Here is a 15,387-nt window from a genome sequence, read left to right as displayed (position 1 = left end):
AAAAAAAGTGTAGCCAATCTTCAGTGTGCTGTGCAAAGTAGGCGTATGCTGCTGTAGATGATGGTGTATGTGTATACCATGTTTAGTGTGTTGTCCTAGATTGACCGTGTCTATTGTTATGTGTAGAGTGCTGAATGCTGATGCTGAATGGTATGTTTGTATATACCATGTGCGCAGAGGCGTAGCGAGGGGAGGGGGCGGGGCGGACCGCTCCGGGTGACACCATTTAGGGGGGTGACACCAAGGCAAAAAATAGCAAAATATATAGAGAAAACTTTGAGGGGGGGGTGCAAATCGGAAGTGTGAGGGGGGGGGGTTACAAATCGAAAGTTTGAGGGGGGTGGAAATCGAAAATTTGTTCCCGGGAAGGGTCGCTGCGCCTCTGGGGGGGGGGGGTGACACCATTAAGTGCCGCACCGGGTGACACCCGACCTCGCTACGCCACTGCATGTGCGCATGATTATAAACGTAATAAACTCCTTGTGTTTAGTTGATCCATATTTCGTAGTGTATCTCGTAAAAAAGTGTTTAGTAGCATTCATCCCAAAACAATTATAATACAAGATGGGCCGCATGCTGCTAATATACCCAAGGCTTCAATTCAAACCTAACTACCCATGCTGTGTTAAAATCACAAGGAGGGGACAATATCATATTTAACAAACAAATTTCCTCGATCTCCTATTGTAGTTCCTCCCACACAAGCCGTACAAAAACAACAACAAACCCTGCACTATACATCCTACAGCATTGTTTTGTTTACTTCAAATACCGAACCCATCCGCGAAGCTCGGGGGTGAAACATTCGATGACGTGATGACACCTGATTGATGAGATGTAACGAATTAAATGAACCGGGCCTTCTTACCTCTGTATTACAGCTGAGAAAGAAAATAGTTCTTTTTTTTTTTTTTTTTTTTTTTTTTTTTTTTTTTTTTTTTTGTAAATGGCTGGAGGGCATGCATCGAAAGTGGGCCACTCGTATGAATGTTTGATAGGTTTTAGATAGCAGCGTCTATTGACAGAGAAAAATGTCGTTTTCGCGTCATTTGCTATGCAGCCAGGCAATCAGAAACTGAAAGAATGGGGGTCTTTCTTGTGATGCGATTTCCTTCTTCAATAATGTATACGGAATATTTTTTTTCATAACAGAGCTTTCGGAAAGACTCGGTCAAGCCTCTAGGTATCTGATGATGGTGTGTCAAGCGGTTGATTTAAAACAAAATGGGAATCGTAGTCACGTCTGCTTCTCGTTTCAACTGTCAAAACAAAAGTTGAATGACTGACTGACCCAGAAATGCGAGTGATTGAATATACGATTACTTCTGATGATGGCTAATCTCCTAGACATAGGATTATTCGTGCTAATCTAATCCATCTAAATAGAAGGAAACGTCGTATGATATTGCTAATCTAGGACGGTCGATGACAAATTTAAAATAACAGTGCATTGGTAATGATGCACCAGATCCACAATGCAATAAATCTAAAACTATTAAAACACAGTCTGTAAAAAGTTTGGCTAGGGGAGGTAATGCAGTGCTAGTTTACGGTTCAGTGGATTTTATTTAATAAACCAACTGGAGTAATGGAAAATATTGAAATTATCAAAATGAAATAATTGTTTATGTAGTGTTTTATCCCTGAGAAATTCAAGAAAAAGTCCTTAGTGATAGTATTATTTTTTTTATTTATTGTGTTAAACAAAAAGCTTTTTTTTTAAAAAAAAAAAAAAAAAAAAACTGAACTAATCTGTACAGTGATTACTTAATTCGAAATTGTTTGCCATATATTTGTGCCACTAGCAAGCATACATGTTGAAAAGGCTGCAAGTAGCAAATCAAACTAGTACCTAATTAAACTGAGCAATAATAACTAATTTGTATATACCTTGTATACTGACATGACTTGATAATTTATCTTTAGAGATGCTACTGATATCTATTCAAGATTGTTTAACCCCAGAGCAGCCTCACAAGGACTGACCAATAACTTTGTCAAAGAGTTTGAGGAAAAGAGAGGGGAGAAGGAGATAATATCTTTGTCACCGACACACGAGGTTGTATTAGACTGCAGGGATCCAGCATTACATTCAAGCCTAGAAAATTTAAACAATAATGTTACACTCCTCAAAGAATCAGTTACCAAAACATTGCAAATGTCACAGGGAATCAGAGGCGTAGCAACCCTTCCCGGCGACAAACTTTTCGATTTGCACCCCCCCCCTCAATATTTCAGTTTGCACCCACCCTCAAACTTTCTATTTGCACCCCCCTCAACCTTTCAATTTATTTTTCCAACCCATTTTGGCGCCCCCTAAGGTCGGCGCCCGGGGACATATGCCCCCCCCCCCCCCCCCCCGCTACGCTACTGCAGGGAATTCTACAGGATTCTGATGAAAAAAAGGTAGATTGGATAGAATCACAGAGACAAATCAGAGAGCAACAGTGGAATGAATTTAAGCAGGCACAAGTTGTTCGAAGCTCTCGTGTTGATACAGAATTTAAAATCAAAATAGATTACCTAAAGAAACATTATACTGAGTTGGAGGATAAACTAAAAGAAGGAGCTAATCAAGTGCTTTGATAATAAACAGGATTTTAAGCCATACACTTAAGAAAATAGGAATAGAATATTTTAGGAATATTATCCATAAAAATCAAATTATTTCCAAATGGCAAAGACATTATTTAAATTGATTTGGGAAAAAAATGAAATTGTTTTATTTTATTAAAAAAAAAAAACTTTCTATCACCAAACAAAAGAAACAATACTTTAAAATCAAAGCTGTTATTTTTTAGCACCCTTATAAATGGCATAAAGTTTTAAAATTCAAAACTATACATTCTACTGTTTTCTCAATGAACCAAAAATGTTTTGTACTTGTATTAAGTTATTGACTTTCATTCAGGTGTTTAGTAGTGATTATGTGGTCAAATGGTAGAGCTCACGACTGAAAGAGTCATTTAGATTCGGGGCTTGAGTAGACTTCCCTTAGTCCACCCAGCTCTGATGGGTACCTGACTCACATCAGGAAATTAAGGCCGCTGGGCATAGTGTTGACCAAACTATCCCACTTTTGTCGAGGTCATTAAAACAGATGAGCTCTACTTCATCTGCTCAGTGTCTTGAGCATGAACAGAAACAGTTGATGATTTATTAAACTGAATGTTATTTAAATGCAAGTTTATGAGATGTTGAAATAAATTTATTATCTGTAAAAAAAAAAAAAGTAGGAAATCAATAGATTGCAGGTTCAAAGGCTATAAGTAGAAATAACAAGAATACAAGTTGATATTGGAAGAAGAAAGACTACAGGTTGAAAAGGTTACATGTATCTGTAGCCAGACTTCATGTTATACAGGCTACAACTACACATAGTGAGACTACTACATTTATTTTTAAATAATGTAACGCTGACTCTTACAATTCCAAAAATGTGCACACTCTCCAGTTTTTTTTAATGGTCAAATAAAAACCAAGTTTTTCTGGCCAAATGAAAACCTCACAAAGAGTTTTTTCTGGACAAATAAACACTTCACCAGTTTTTTCTGGACAAATAAAAACCTCACAAAATTTATTATCTGGACGAATAAAAACTTCACCAGTTTATTCTGGCAAAATAAAAACTTCACAAAAAGTTTTTCTGGCCAAACAAAATTCTCTGGCATCACGAATTTTTGCAGTATTTTTTTTAATCAATCAACTTATTAAGTCTGTCCTGCATGCTCCCATTTCCTATAACCAAGTTATAGTCCCTGCCAAAAGCTACTGATGGCAACAATGGCTCATTTTTTCTTGGAAACAAAAAAAAAAAAAAAAAAAAAAAAAAAAAAAACAGAAAAAAAAAATATTAAAAAAATCAATGTAAACAAAGACAGCACTGATTTAAAAAACAACAAATGTTTATTAATCAGATAATCACAGACCAAAGAAATATTATTTTTAGTCTTGCAAACTTTTTCCATGTACACTAATCTACCTTAAGGCAAATATCAATAACATGATGATATAGTTGACTCTAGTTATATACTCATGGACAATCTAGTGCACTATTAAATATTACAGGTATACAATTTATTCAACAAGACCACACGCACTTTCTGGTCAAAGTTTCCATTGAAATGTGCAGACACCTTATAAAAGGTCAAAACTAAAGGATGAAACCATAGGGTTTCCAGGTTATAAATAGTACAAAGGGAGTCAACTCTAAGAAAATATTTGGTAGTTTACTACTCTATCATCTAATACACATGATTTGTGTCAACAAAAATTGCTTTTTTAAAAACAGAAAAAAAAAAAATAAACAGTAATATGATCACTGTAACATAACCAAAATTAATTCATAATAACAACTGCTTCTAATTGATAAAAAAAAAAAACAGCCCTGCATTATTTAACTTTTTTTTTGGTTATCAGGTAAATATTTAGATAAAAATGAAAGAACAGGTCAGCCTTTAAGAGATTGAAATCAACCCATGTGATACACAATATGGTAATCTACTCTCTGTTTGTAAACTGCTTCTAATTTCAACTTCCAACCAATTTGCTTCAATGGACACTCACTGTTGGAACTCTTGATAATGATGCTGCCTGTGATACAAGATGAGACAAACATTAGATACATGTATACATTAGATACATGTATACATTAGGTACATGTATACATTAGATACATGTATACATTGGATACATGTATACATTAGATACATGTATACATTAGATACATGTATACATTAGGTACATGTATACATTGGATACATGTATACATTAGATACATGTATACATTAGATACATGTATACATTAGATATATGTATACATTAGATACATGTATACATTAGATACATGTATACAGAAGATACAATTGTTTTATACACATTTCTATTCAAAGGGAGGTTTATGGAACCAAATTTTGGACTTAGTGGTAAAGTTCCCCTTCCAAACCTGATGGTCTATGGGGCAAGTGAAGTAGAGTTCACCTGTTTCTGTGAACTCAGCATATGAAGGGTTAGTGTAGTCAGCACTTTTCCCAGCCTTTACTTTCTCTAACGTGAGTAAGGTACCCATCAGAGCTGAGTGGATTCAGGGATGGTCTGCTGACTTGAACCCTGATTCGAACTTTAAACTTACGGGTTAGCAGTCGAGTTCTCGACCACTAGGCCACTGCGCCCCATAAATTCTGTATTAGTGGTAAATTATTTCCCTTGTACTAAGAAAAAGTCAGCCACAAAAAATTACTCTTGATAATTGTGACAAATATTCCTTGCAGACAATTAATAATTTTCTGGCATGTGTATATTTCAAATTAATTTTTAATATAAAATCTGTATTAATTGGTATTAAATTAAATATTTTTGTTTTTAAAATCATCTTGATTTAATAAATATTAAATATTTTAGAAGCATTTTTAAAAATAGCTATCTAAATTTTGGATTTTGAAAAGATGATAAAATAATTTATAAACATGAACATGAAAATTGAAACCAAACATCAGATTTAAAACACGAAACCTTAAATTGTGAAACAAAAAGGAACAAATTAAACTTTTTAACAAGACCTACTGTATGGGACAATTTTGATCTTCCCCCAAAAATGTCATTACTTCTGTGTCTGGACCATCTCGATTGAAGGCAAACTATGTTTTGTTTTAGAATAATTAATTTTCAAACCGAAAGTTAAAAAATATCTGAACTAATCAAAACAAATGTTTTCCTTTTAACATGAGGAGAGAAAGACAAGCCAAATGTGGCATGCCATGCACCTAGAGAAACATTAAGAACTTATGAACATTAAGTGTACAGTGAGTATATTTTCTCATTAGGATTGCTAAACATATTGGAGTTTTACTACCTAAAAAACAAGACGGCATTGAGTTTTCTCCCTTGATAATTTTCAACCCTCCATATTCCAGCCTTTCAACCAAAAAAAGACCTTACCATTCTAGCTCTTTCCACACAAGATGTAAACGCATTCACAACAGAGGAGCAGTTAAGTATCTCTCTTGGGTTATTCTGGTAGCATTCTAGAACTTTCATCTGCAGATCTTCACACACAGGGCAGGCTGTGACATTCCTGCGCAGGTGAGGAAAACAAAAACATGAAATAAAATAAATACAGCAATATTAGCTGTTTTTAAAGGAATGTAAACTAAATATTGCTACTATAGCATATAGAATAACATTTAAATCCTAATATATAAAAAAGCCCATGTGTGCACTTCTCTCTCCCTCTCTCTCTGTCACATGTTTTCTCAGGCTATGAGATCAGTATCTTCAGCAATAAATGAAGACTTTTATTGAAAATAATGTTTTATAATAATTTTTCAAATAGCTATTGGTAGCCTATGTTATATTAAAATTCTTAAACATTCTATGCTTAATCACTTCTTCTTCGTTCTTAATTTAAGTGTTGAAGGAGTTCCACTTTAGCACAATGAAGTATACGTGTCAACTGGTTATGCGCCATTGAGACCAATGACTCTGATTTCAGCTCGCTTTTCTTTTTGGATTTGCTCCCATTGCCCTTGTCCAACCAAGAACATACTACAAGGCAGCAGTTGTTTGATTTTGGAGTTGTCTCTTCTACAAGAGTGGCTGTCCCCAGCTGTCAGAGGGTTCGAACTCGAGACTTTTCAGTTTAGCAGACAAGAGCTTTATCGACTCGACCACTCTGAGTTTTGACCAATAACTATTTTATAAAATACACTTCTCAAACAAGCTTGACATTATAAATATAGATTTATAATTCACGTGTAGCAGACATCGATGTCTAGTTACATATAAAAATGTATGCACTATTTATATATACAAATACTGAACTCAAGTTAGTGAAAGATAGCTAATGGCAAAATACTGAAGACAAAACCTACAAAAATTTGGCTTCCACTTCTTTCACAGCTTTGGCAAATTCCTCATTAGTTTGTTTCTGCAGGGCAGCATTCTGTAGAATACAGATTACAGTTTAATTATACAGAAACTGTTACTTACATCTAACAACATCTGCATTGACTGCACAATTGTTATCACAAGACAATGTCTAAACATAAACTGAAAAATTACAGAAAAACAAAAAGTAACAATTGAGATGCTACATTCACGATGTTTTTGTTAGTAGGTGTTATGTGTTGAGCAAGCAAGTGTTGGATATTTTTATTTCAACACTTCAATGCTGGGTACACAACTGTAGTGGTAATTACATTCTTAGGCTGGAAGAGTGCCAGCAAGATGGAGCTTTTTTTGAAACTCTGTTTTGTATTTTAAACACATTTTAAGCAAATAATTTTAAATAAACTGTTTTACATGTATAAAAATCTATATTAACATTTATTAAAATAACCTAATAAGCTAATATTATTATCTCTGCATATATATATATAAATATATATATATATATATATATATATATATATATATAGGAGTTTCCTGATTTGTGTAGATCTACCCAACCATCCTTGTTAAAAGTTTGGTAATACATTTGGTAGAGCTACACAGACTGTGTCAGAAGATGGGGAACATATTTGATAGAGTTACAGTGTCAGAAAATGGGGAACACATTTGGTAGAGTTACACAGACTGTGTCAGAAAATGGGGAACATATTTGATAGAGTTACAGTGTCAGAAGATGGGGGAACACACTGTTTAGATTACCCTGTTCTGTAAATCTTTGAGCTTCTGTGTGTAGAAATCATCAGCATCTTTCTTGAACACCACAGACAATCGATCACTGACCTCTTCCTTCGGCACAGATGGGACCTGGAAAATAAATGGGTTATTCAAACAATTAAACAATTATTTCTATTTATGTATTTGAAAAAAGATTTATTTATATATATATAAGCACTCATATAAGGCAGCAGCACTAGTAACTCATACAAAATCATAATGTGACTTAATGTCATTCAAATTAACAATATAGTTTATGTAGGGTACTTTAAAAATTCCCAATTAAAGATATTGTAACTAGCATTGGTACAATGACAGTAGCAGAAAAAATAAGGTACTACAATGCCCTATAGTTAAAAAATATTGAAAAAGTATGTATTTGGAGGGAAATGTACTTTCTGTACTAAGCTTTTATTCTGCCTGTACATCTCTTTGATTTAGGCTCTAGCCCATGACCACGGTTTATGCCACAGCAGTGTTACCAGCAAAACAAGATTACTATAAATTTACAAAGAGGTCACAATCATTGACACGTTTTAATGCTTAAATACACTATGGTCCTATTCATAGGTTAAAAAAATAAAAAATAAAAACTTACTGATTGCTGTTTGCTGTCTGAAACTGACTTGTTCACTGTCAAAAACATAAAAGGTTATTGTGTTAACACTTTTTAAAATACATCTTTTATTTTTGTTCAAGTTCATTTGACATTAGAGGCTAAAATAACTTAGGATAAATATCTCAGAAGCCAGGTTTCACAAGGCAATGGCATACCAGGCACTTGCCAATTAGCCAATGAAACATAAACATGTTAGCATCAATTAAATGACTTCATCTCTCTCCTTAATGTAACAGTATTGTTTTCTGTGATACTAGAAGAGAAGGATTAGGACTACAATAAGACAAGATTATGCGACTATGGCATATTTCTCATTACCTTATATGATGCCATAACACTTATTTTAAATAGTTTGTTATCACTTTAAATAGAAAACAGTCTGTTTATTACAAATAGTATGTATATAATTATGTATTATGAATATTATATGTATTTATTAATTTAAACTGTCTGGGTTGAAGATATCACTCACAAACCACAAAAACAATTACATGAACAACAGTTTCTACTAGATCTAAGCCTAACTAAGCTGACCCTTACCATAACTCATCCTACGCAAATGTATATCCTCCATGTTATCAATCAAAAAGTGTATAAATAGATGATATAAAAATTATTTGATGTGTCAAAGATGGATCATGCTTGACAATGAGAGTTTATAAAGTAAACTCAAAGGTCAAGTATAGTTGGTGCTGTTATGTGCACAATTGGGTTTTCCCAATGCCTACAGTGCAGTATCAACCACATACTCCACTTTTCAAGAAGTGTAACACATACATCCATTGTTTGATTTAACAAATAAATAAATATTGAATAAATGTTGAATAAATGTTGAATAAATATTGAATAAATATTGAATAAATATTGAATAAATATTGAATAAATATTGAATATATATATATATATATATATATATATATATATACATATATATATATATATATATATATATATATATATATATATATATATATATATATATATATATATATATATATATATATATATATATATAGACATACATACACACATCTATATTTGTAGCAGTTTTCAGAGAGAAGATAAATAAACCTGCATTTCATATCCAAAAGAAAATTTAAATCTACCTGTATTAGGGGTGGAGTCTTGAATGTCTGGCTGTCCCTTTAATCGTCGAACAACAGCTTCCGAAACCTGAGAACAGATTTGCATTGATAGTAAACTTAGAAATAGAGTACAAAATGTATTTCAACATTCAAGTTCACTTACAATGGATGGTGTGCTACAAATGGTCACTTATACAAACGAATGATAGGGGTCTCAACCAATAATTTTGTTAATATTCTTACAATGAATAAACTTTAAAAAGACTTGCGCAACACCAGCAAACCTGTCTTTGCTCACAGGATTTAAGTTGTTGTACCACATATGTAAATGTTTGAGGTCACTGGTCAACACACATGATCAGATGGCTAGTACTACACTTGACTAGACTAAGATGATGCAGCTAGAAACTCTAATTTATGTTTAAAAGTTTGTCATTTAACCACAAACCAGTAGTGACCTCCAACCACAAAGGTTCAAGCTCAGGTTTCAATTTTTTTTACTTTCTCGTATATACGAAGTATAGAGAAAGTATTGTAATCGTGCAAAAAAAAAAATCGAGATTTTTACAAATCTCGACGTTTTACACCTCACTGATACGGAAAAACATAATTTTGCAATCTTGTCCGTATGTCTGTATGTGTGTGTGTGTGTGTCTGTGTGTCCGTGTGTAAACACGATTACTTGAGTACCGTTACAGCTAGGTTGATGAAATTTCATATATAAGTATTTTATCAAAATCGTAGATCCGTATCAACTTTTGAGCGATTTTCGATAACCGGAAGTGGTACTTTTCCTACTTTGAATTTTTCAAAAGCCTATAACTTGAGTACTATTTCAGATAGATACATGAAATTTCACAAGTAAGTAAAAGATCTAATTCTCTACCTTCTGTTAAATTTTGAGTAATTTCCGTTGACTGGAAGTAGTAATTTACGCTACTTTCGATTTCTCAAAAAACTAATGTAAATTTTAGAAGTACTAATAATATTGCGCACTATTATGCGCTTTTTTATTTGGCGTTCACTTGGTGTGCAATTAATTTGTCTACGAGATTTTATTCTATTTTTAAAACTTTAAGTATTTAAAATGGATTAAAAATCATGTCTATAGCCCAAGTTCCCAACCCCTGTTATTTTATATAAGAATATTCGAGAAAGTTTAGGGGAGATCACTCCCGGTTTATTTTATTGAGTCTTCTATGTGATGAATGAAAACACTACATTGAACATCGTTTTAATTTGAATGTAAGACTATTAACAAATGAGATCTATGGTTTTCTATAGAAGAGAAATTTGTGCGATTTCAGTCAAAATCAAGAAATGCAATTTATTTTACCTTTAAAACTCAAAAGTTGGCTCATATTTAAAGTAACCAAGTACCTATCTCAGTATGCTGCTATTCTATCACATATTTATCACATTAAAATATCATCTTTTCCTTTTCGTGCCCTAAACACATGGGGCAGATGAAGTAGAGTTTGTCTGCTTCAGAGACCTCTGCATATGAAGGGATAGTGTGGTCACTACTATGACCAGCCGCCTTTGTTTCCTTAACGTTAGTTAGATACCCATCAGAGCTGGGTGGACTCATATACATTCTACTGACTAGAACCCAGATATGAACTCAAGACATTTTGGTTAGTAGTCAAGCTCTCTACCACTAGGTCACGCAGTCATTAAAATATATTAGTCCTCTTTTTTAAAAATTTGATCCCCTCTCCCAAATAATAGAAAATTATATTTATAGATTGTAACATAATATTTGAATAGGGCCTACAATCTTTATTCTGTATCACATTTGATTTATTTCTGTACTAAGAAAATAAAAAAATCATTTGTTCTTTTAATTTTAATTATTATTATTTAAATAATGCACACTAAACAATGAATTAGATTTTACTAAGATTCATAATAATATAAATGTAAAGAAAAAATTGAGATAGAACAGAGTAAACCATAACAGAAATCAAGCTTCCCTAGGCATGCAAGATTTGCATAGTGGCGTTATTTAAAAATGTAGTTAATACAGGACTAAGCTAAATAATATCTCATGGCTATTAGCAGCTCAATGGGAATACCTTGGCTTTCTGAGTTTAGTTATAAAAGATTTATTGGGGCCTACAAAGTGACTAGGCAGATGAAACTGCATACCACCAGGCCTCCCCAAAGCTCCAGTTTAGGTGAAGCAAATATGTGCATGCACAAGCATTCTTAGCATATGACATTCAACTTTATGACGTTGTGATATCGGTTTGGGTGGTCCAAGTGTTGGCGCATCAAGCAGGTTGTTTTCGTGGTGTGGGTTTCACTCCTATTGGTTCAGAATTTTATTTTGCTTTTTTCCCTACTTTACTTAGTTATATATATAAGACGAGCCGACCCGCTGCGTACCATACGCCGCTATTTAGTTGTTTTTTTCTTACTTTTCAGTAATTTAAAATTTGTGAATTCGACAGTACCAATGCTGTCACTGAAAACATTTGCTTAAAAACACTAAACCCCTCCTTCCCCCCCCCCCCCCCCCACGTGAAAGCAGCCTCCTCTTAGTTACCTCCTCTAAGTTTAAAATCGTCTCAAACTAAATTATCTGCCCCTAATAGCCATCACCAAACCCGTCTCTATGATTGTAAAATGTAAACAGAGTGAACACCGCTCACCAGATCATGTGGGGGTGGGGTGGGGGTGGTAGTGATAGTGATAGAGAGGAAGAGAGGGGACTGCAAAGGCGCGCTTGCAGCTTGTTTTCTAACTGATCCCAGAAGAGAATTATATATATAGATAGAAAGCTCACTAATTTCAGAGGCGTGGCCGGTTGCTAACAACAATATGGCGTACAGACCGTCTTAGTTCCGTCTTTGGTTTGGAGAATGGAGGCTAAATTCAACAGTTGGTTTCATTAAAATTAATAGAACTTTTAAAATATTAACGGTGTAGGTACAAAAATGAGCATTATTAGTTTTATCGGTCTATGAGAAAGAAATCGAATATTGTGAGCTGTTTTTTTTTATAAGACCGGCGTTCAAATCACAACCAATTTATTTTTATTTTTTAAAAACCACGTGACTGTTATTTGGTTCATCACTAGTAAGGAACCCTGATGCATAGCCTATTGAAAAGTCGAACTGATTTGTGGTTTGCAGTGGCTTCAAACGTAAGTTGTGTTGTCATGGAGTGGTGTGTGGTGTCGTGGCAGTGAGTGACAATAAATATTAAATTAAGTAATTTATTTTAAAATGAACTAAAAACTTCAGAATTAGTGCCTAATGGATTAAATATGGATGTCTATTATTCAGTGGTCATGTTTAAATTGAAAATTGCGTAAATTTTACATTTAGTGAGAAAATCTGATAAGAGATCGGTAAAAATCATGATATAGCGTCGTAAATTATCCAGTGATTTTAGTTGAGTTTCGTTAACATTCGTTACCATAAACCATATTTTATGTCACCGTTGAAATAAAAATAAAGTCAAGTGCCTTAAATTAATGTTTTAACTTAATTTAAAGTTGAATTGACAGAAAATTAGCAACAATTAGTAAATCTAAATATTGTTAATAAAGTCAAGTGTAATAATTAATGTTTTTTAAGAAACACAGAAAAAAACTTGCAGAATATTTGTGACAACTAGATCTAGTAAATTTAAATAAGACGATTAGATTTAGGCTACTAGTTAAAAGTAGTAAGAAGAACAAGAACTATGTTTAGTAGCAGCAATAATTAGCACATACTTTTAAATAATTAGAAATACAAAATAAATAAATAGGCCTAGCTAAACAGTATTTAAAATGCGACTAAAATCAATCCATGCAAATTTGTAAAAATTATCGAAGATAAGTATTAAAAGAATATGACGGCAAACAAATGATGGTTTACAGTATTTCCGGTGGTTTCCAGAACGGCTGGACAAACTAAGCCATGATTTTACTGTTTTTTACTGCTGTACAATTCCGGAATAATAAAGGACGTTATAATATCGGATCGAGATTTTACCAAGAGATCTGTGTGTATGGGCATTTGCAATGAATGAATATAATTTATAGTTTGTCCTGGCTAGAATCAACCTTATTTTTAAATCTAGAATTCTAGTTTTAAAGGGTTTAAATCAATTTTAAGTTAAAATTGATTGATTGTTATCAAGACTGGTCACTGATCAAGTCAACACATCACAACTCAACTGATCACCATGAAGTTGAACTCCATGCACTGAAAGAAAACAAACTTTTTAATTTCTCTAGAATCGAAAATGGAACCAGATTACAATCAATAATTCTAGATTTGTATACCGTGACAATATCCTCTCCACCTGCATCTTCTACAATTACGCGACGAGTACTTGTATTGCCACCCATTTAATACGCAACAGCAAGACCAAAGTCGATAAACTAGGCTGTGTATTGTAATGTTTGCCTTTTACTATGACCGGCGGAAGTAAGGTCAAATAATATATTTTTGATTTTTTAGCGCAAAAGATTCTGAGAATCTAAACTCATAATTCTTCTTAGGTCTATAAAAATAATTATTAAAATAATAATATGAAGTGATATTTCAAACAATATCAATAGGCCAATAGGCTAATACTTATAATTATATATTATTTAGCATTGTTTTCCCTTTTTTATAACATGTTTAAATAAAAACAAACATCGAATACGAAAAGAAAACAGTACACGGATTTAAAAAATAAAACGCCTAAACCTAAAATTTTCATCACGTCCCTAACTACTAGGAGTAAGAGCTCGACAACCTATCCCCCTTTGGAGATAAAGAAAAAAAGCTCATTTCCAAAACCCAAAAACGTTATTACAATTAGATATAGATCTAGACCTATATAAGACAAACTGGTGTTAGATGTAGTGGCGTTAATACCCACCATGAAACCGAGGTTGAATATACAGTTTGTTATACTTGACTTTCATCCCCCACCACACACATATATACCATAATGGTTCTTGTGAAGCTTGTAGGCTAACGTAACAATAACCTAACAGCAGGGCTATATTTCTGACCCATTCAGAGCTTTACATTTACATATGCAAGCCCTCCTTCAATATAGTATTATATTGACATTTGAATAGACCACTTTTAAATAACTTTACAACTCCTAACCACCTTATTATATGTTTGATTGAGCGATGGCCCTTCATACTGAGGGTGACAATGTCGGCAGAGTTTCTTCCAGGCATCTCTTCGGGGGGGGGGGGGGGGGGGGCAAAGCCCCCCCCCCCCCCAAATTTTTTATTTTACCGCCCCCCCCCCCCCCCCCGAACGAAATGAAATTTATATAATTATATAGAAAATTTATACTTTTAACAGTGTCCGCCCCCCCCCCCCCCGAAGGAAGTCTACCGCCCCCCCCCCCCCCGAAAATTTCAAGTGCCCCCCCCCCCCCGGAGAAAAAAGTCTGGAAGAAACACTGAATGTCGGTAGTGGTAATTTTTAAAAGTGAAGAAAAACTTAACAGCTAGAATAAACAGCGATGTCTAGCGAGAAGTGTTTCTTCCAGACTTTTTTCTCCGGGGGGGGGGGCACTTGAAATTTTCGGGGGGGCGGTAAACTTTCTTCGGGGGGGGGGACACTGTTAAAAGTATATATTTTCTATATAAATTTCATTTCGTTCGGGGGGGGGGGGGGAGCGGTAGACTTTCCTCAAAGGGGGGGGGGGGGGGCGGAGAGATGCCTGGAAGAAACTCCGAGTCCGAGTTCAAATCCGGGTTCAGTAGAACATGATCCCTCAGTCCACCCAGAGTTTCTTCCAGGCATCTTTTTAAAAGAAAGCCCCCCCCCCCCCCCGAACGAAATGGCATTTATATAAAAAACATAAACTTTTACCAGTGTCCCCCCCCCCCCCCCGAAAATAATAAGTGCCCCCCCCCCCCTCCGAAAGTATCAAGTAGAACGACCCTGAGTCACCAAGCTCTGATTTTTTACCAAATTCACGTTGTTGGGAAAGTATTCGGCTGGGCATATTGCTGATCACATTATCAATCCAAGTCAGGTTTGATTAGGGAACTTTACTTTGTAA

General features: G+C 34.2%; 2 protein-coding genes across 4 annotated transcripts; one reads left to right on the top strand and one right to left on the bottom strand.

Annotated features, from left to right (window-relative positions):
• Positions 1-1,921: 1,921 nt before the first annotated feature.
• Positions 1,922-2,586, top strand: LOC131956381 (biogenesis of lysosome-related organelles complex 1 subunit 5-like; the record flags this gene model as incomplete). The annotated part of the gene is made up of 2 exons (XM_059320776.1): positions 1,922-2,179; positions 2,377-2,586. Coding segments are annotated over 2 exons (468 nt in total), but the record flags the coding sequence as incomplete, so codon positions are not given.
• Positions 2,587-3,884: 1,298 nt separating this feature from the next.
• On the bottom strand, positions 3,885-13,795 carry LOC131956389 (MICOS complex subunit MIC19). 3 transcript variants are annotated; one of them, XM_059320787.1, is made up of 8 exons: positions 13,649-13,795; positions 9,388-9,454; positions 8,261-8,295; positions 7,648-7,752; positions 6,870-6,940; positions 5,938-6,073; positions 5,563-5,636; positions 3,885-4,593 (listed from the first exon to the last, which is right to left on the bottom strand). In XM_059320787.1, exons 1-8 carry the CDS (start codon positions 13,712-13,714, stop codon positions 4,563-4,565), a joined length of 585 nt encoding a protein of 194 aa, XP_059176770.1. In that variant the 5' UTR covers positions 13,715-13,795; the 3' UTR covers positions 3,885-4,562. The 3 variants fall into 3 exon arrangements, with proteins under 3 accessions (XP_059176770.1, XP_059176771.1, XP_059176772.1); XM_059320788.1 differs by lacking the exon at positions 5,563-5,636; XM_059320789.1 differs by lacking the exons at positions 9,388-9,454; positions 13,649-13,795 and adding an exon at positions 8,822-8,946.
• Positions 13,796-15,387: the final 1,592 nt, after the last annotated feature.

This window comes from Physella acuta, unplaced genomic scaffold (genome assembly GCF_028476545.2).
Source record: "Physella acuta isolate Inbredline_101_S28 unplaced genomic scaffold, ASM2847654v3 ptg001146l, whole genome shotgun sequence".
Lineage (NCBI taxonomy): Eukaryota > Metazoa > Mollusca > Gastropoda > Physidae > Physella > Physella acuta.
This window is presented reverse-complemented; position numbering and strand designations above follow the sequence as displayed.

Bases quoted from the DNA above. Each gene is read 5' to 3' on its own strand.
- LOC131956389 (XM_059320787.1), bottom strand. From the start codon at position 13,714: ATGGGTGGCAATACAAGTACTCGTCGCGTAATTGTAGAAGATGCAGGT. The intron at 8,296-9,387 runs GTAGATTTAAAT...TGTTTTTGACAG, and splicing joins AGACTCCACCCCTAATACAG to TGAACAAGTCAGTTTCAGAC. The intron at 7,753-8,260 runs GTAAGTTTTTAT...TTTATTTTCCAG, and splicing joins CAGACAGCAAACAGCAATCA to GTCCCATCTGTGCCGAAGGA.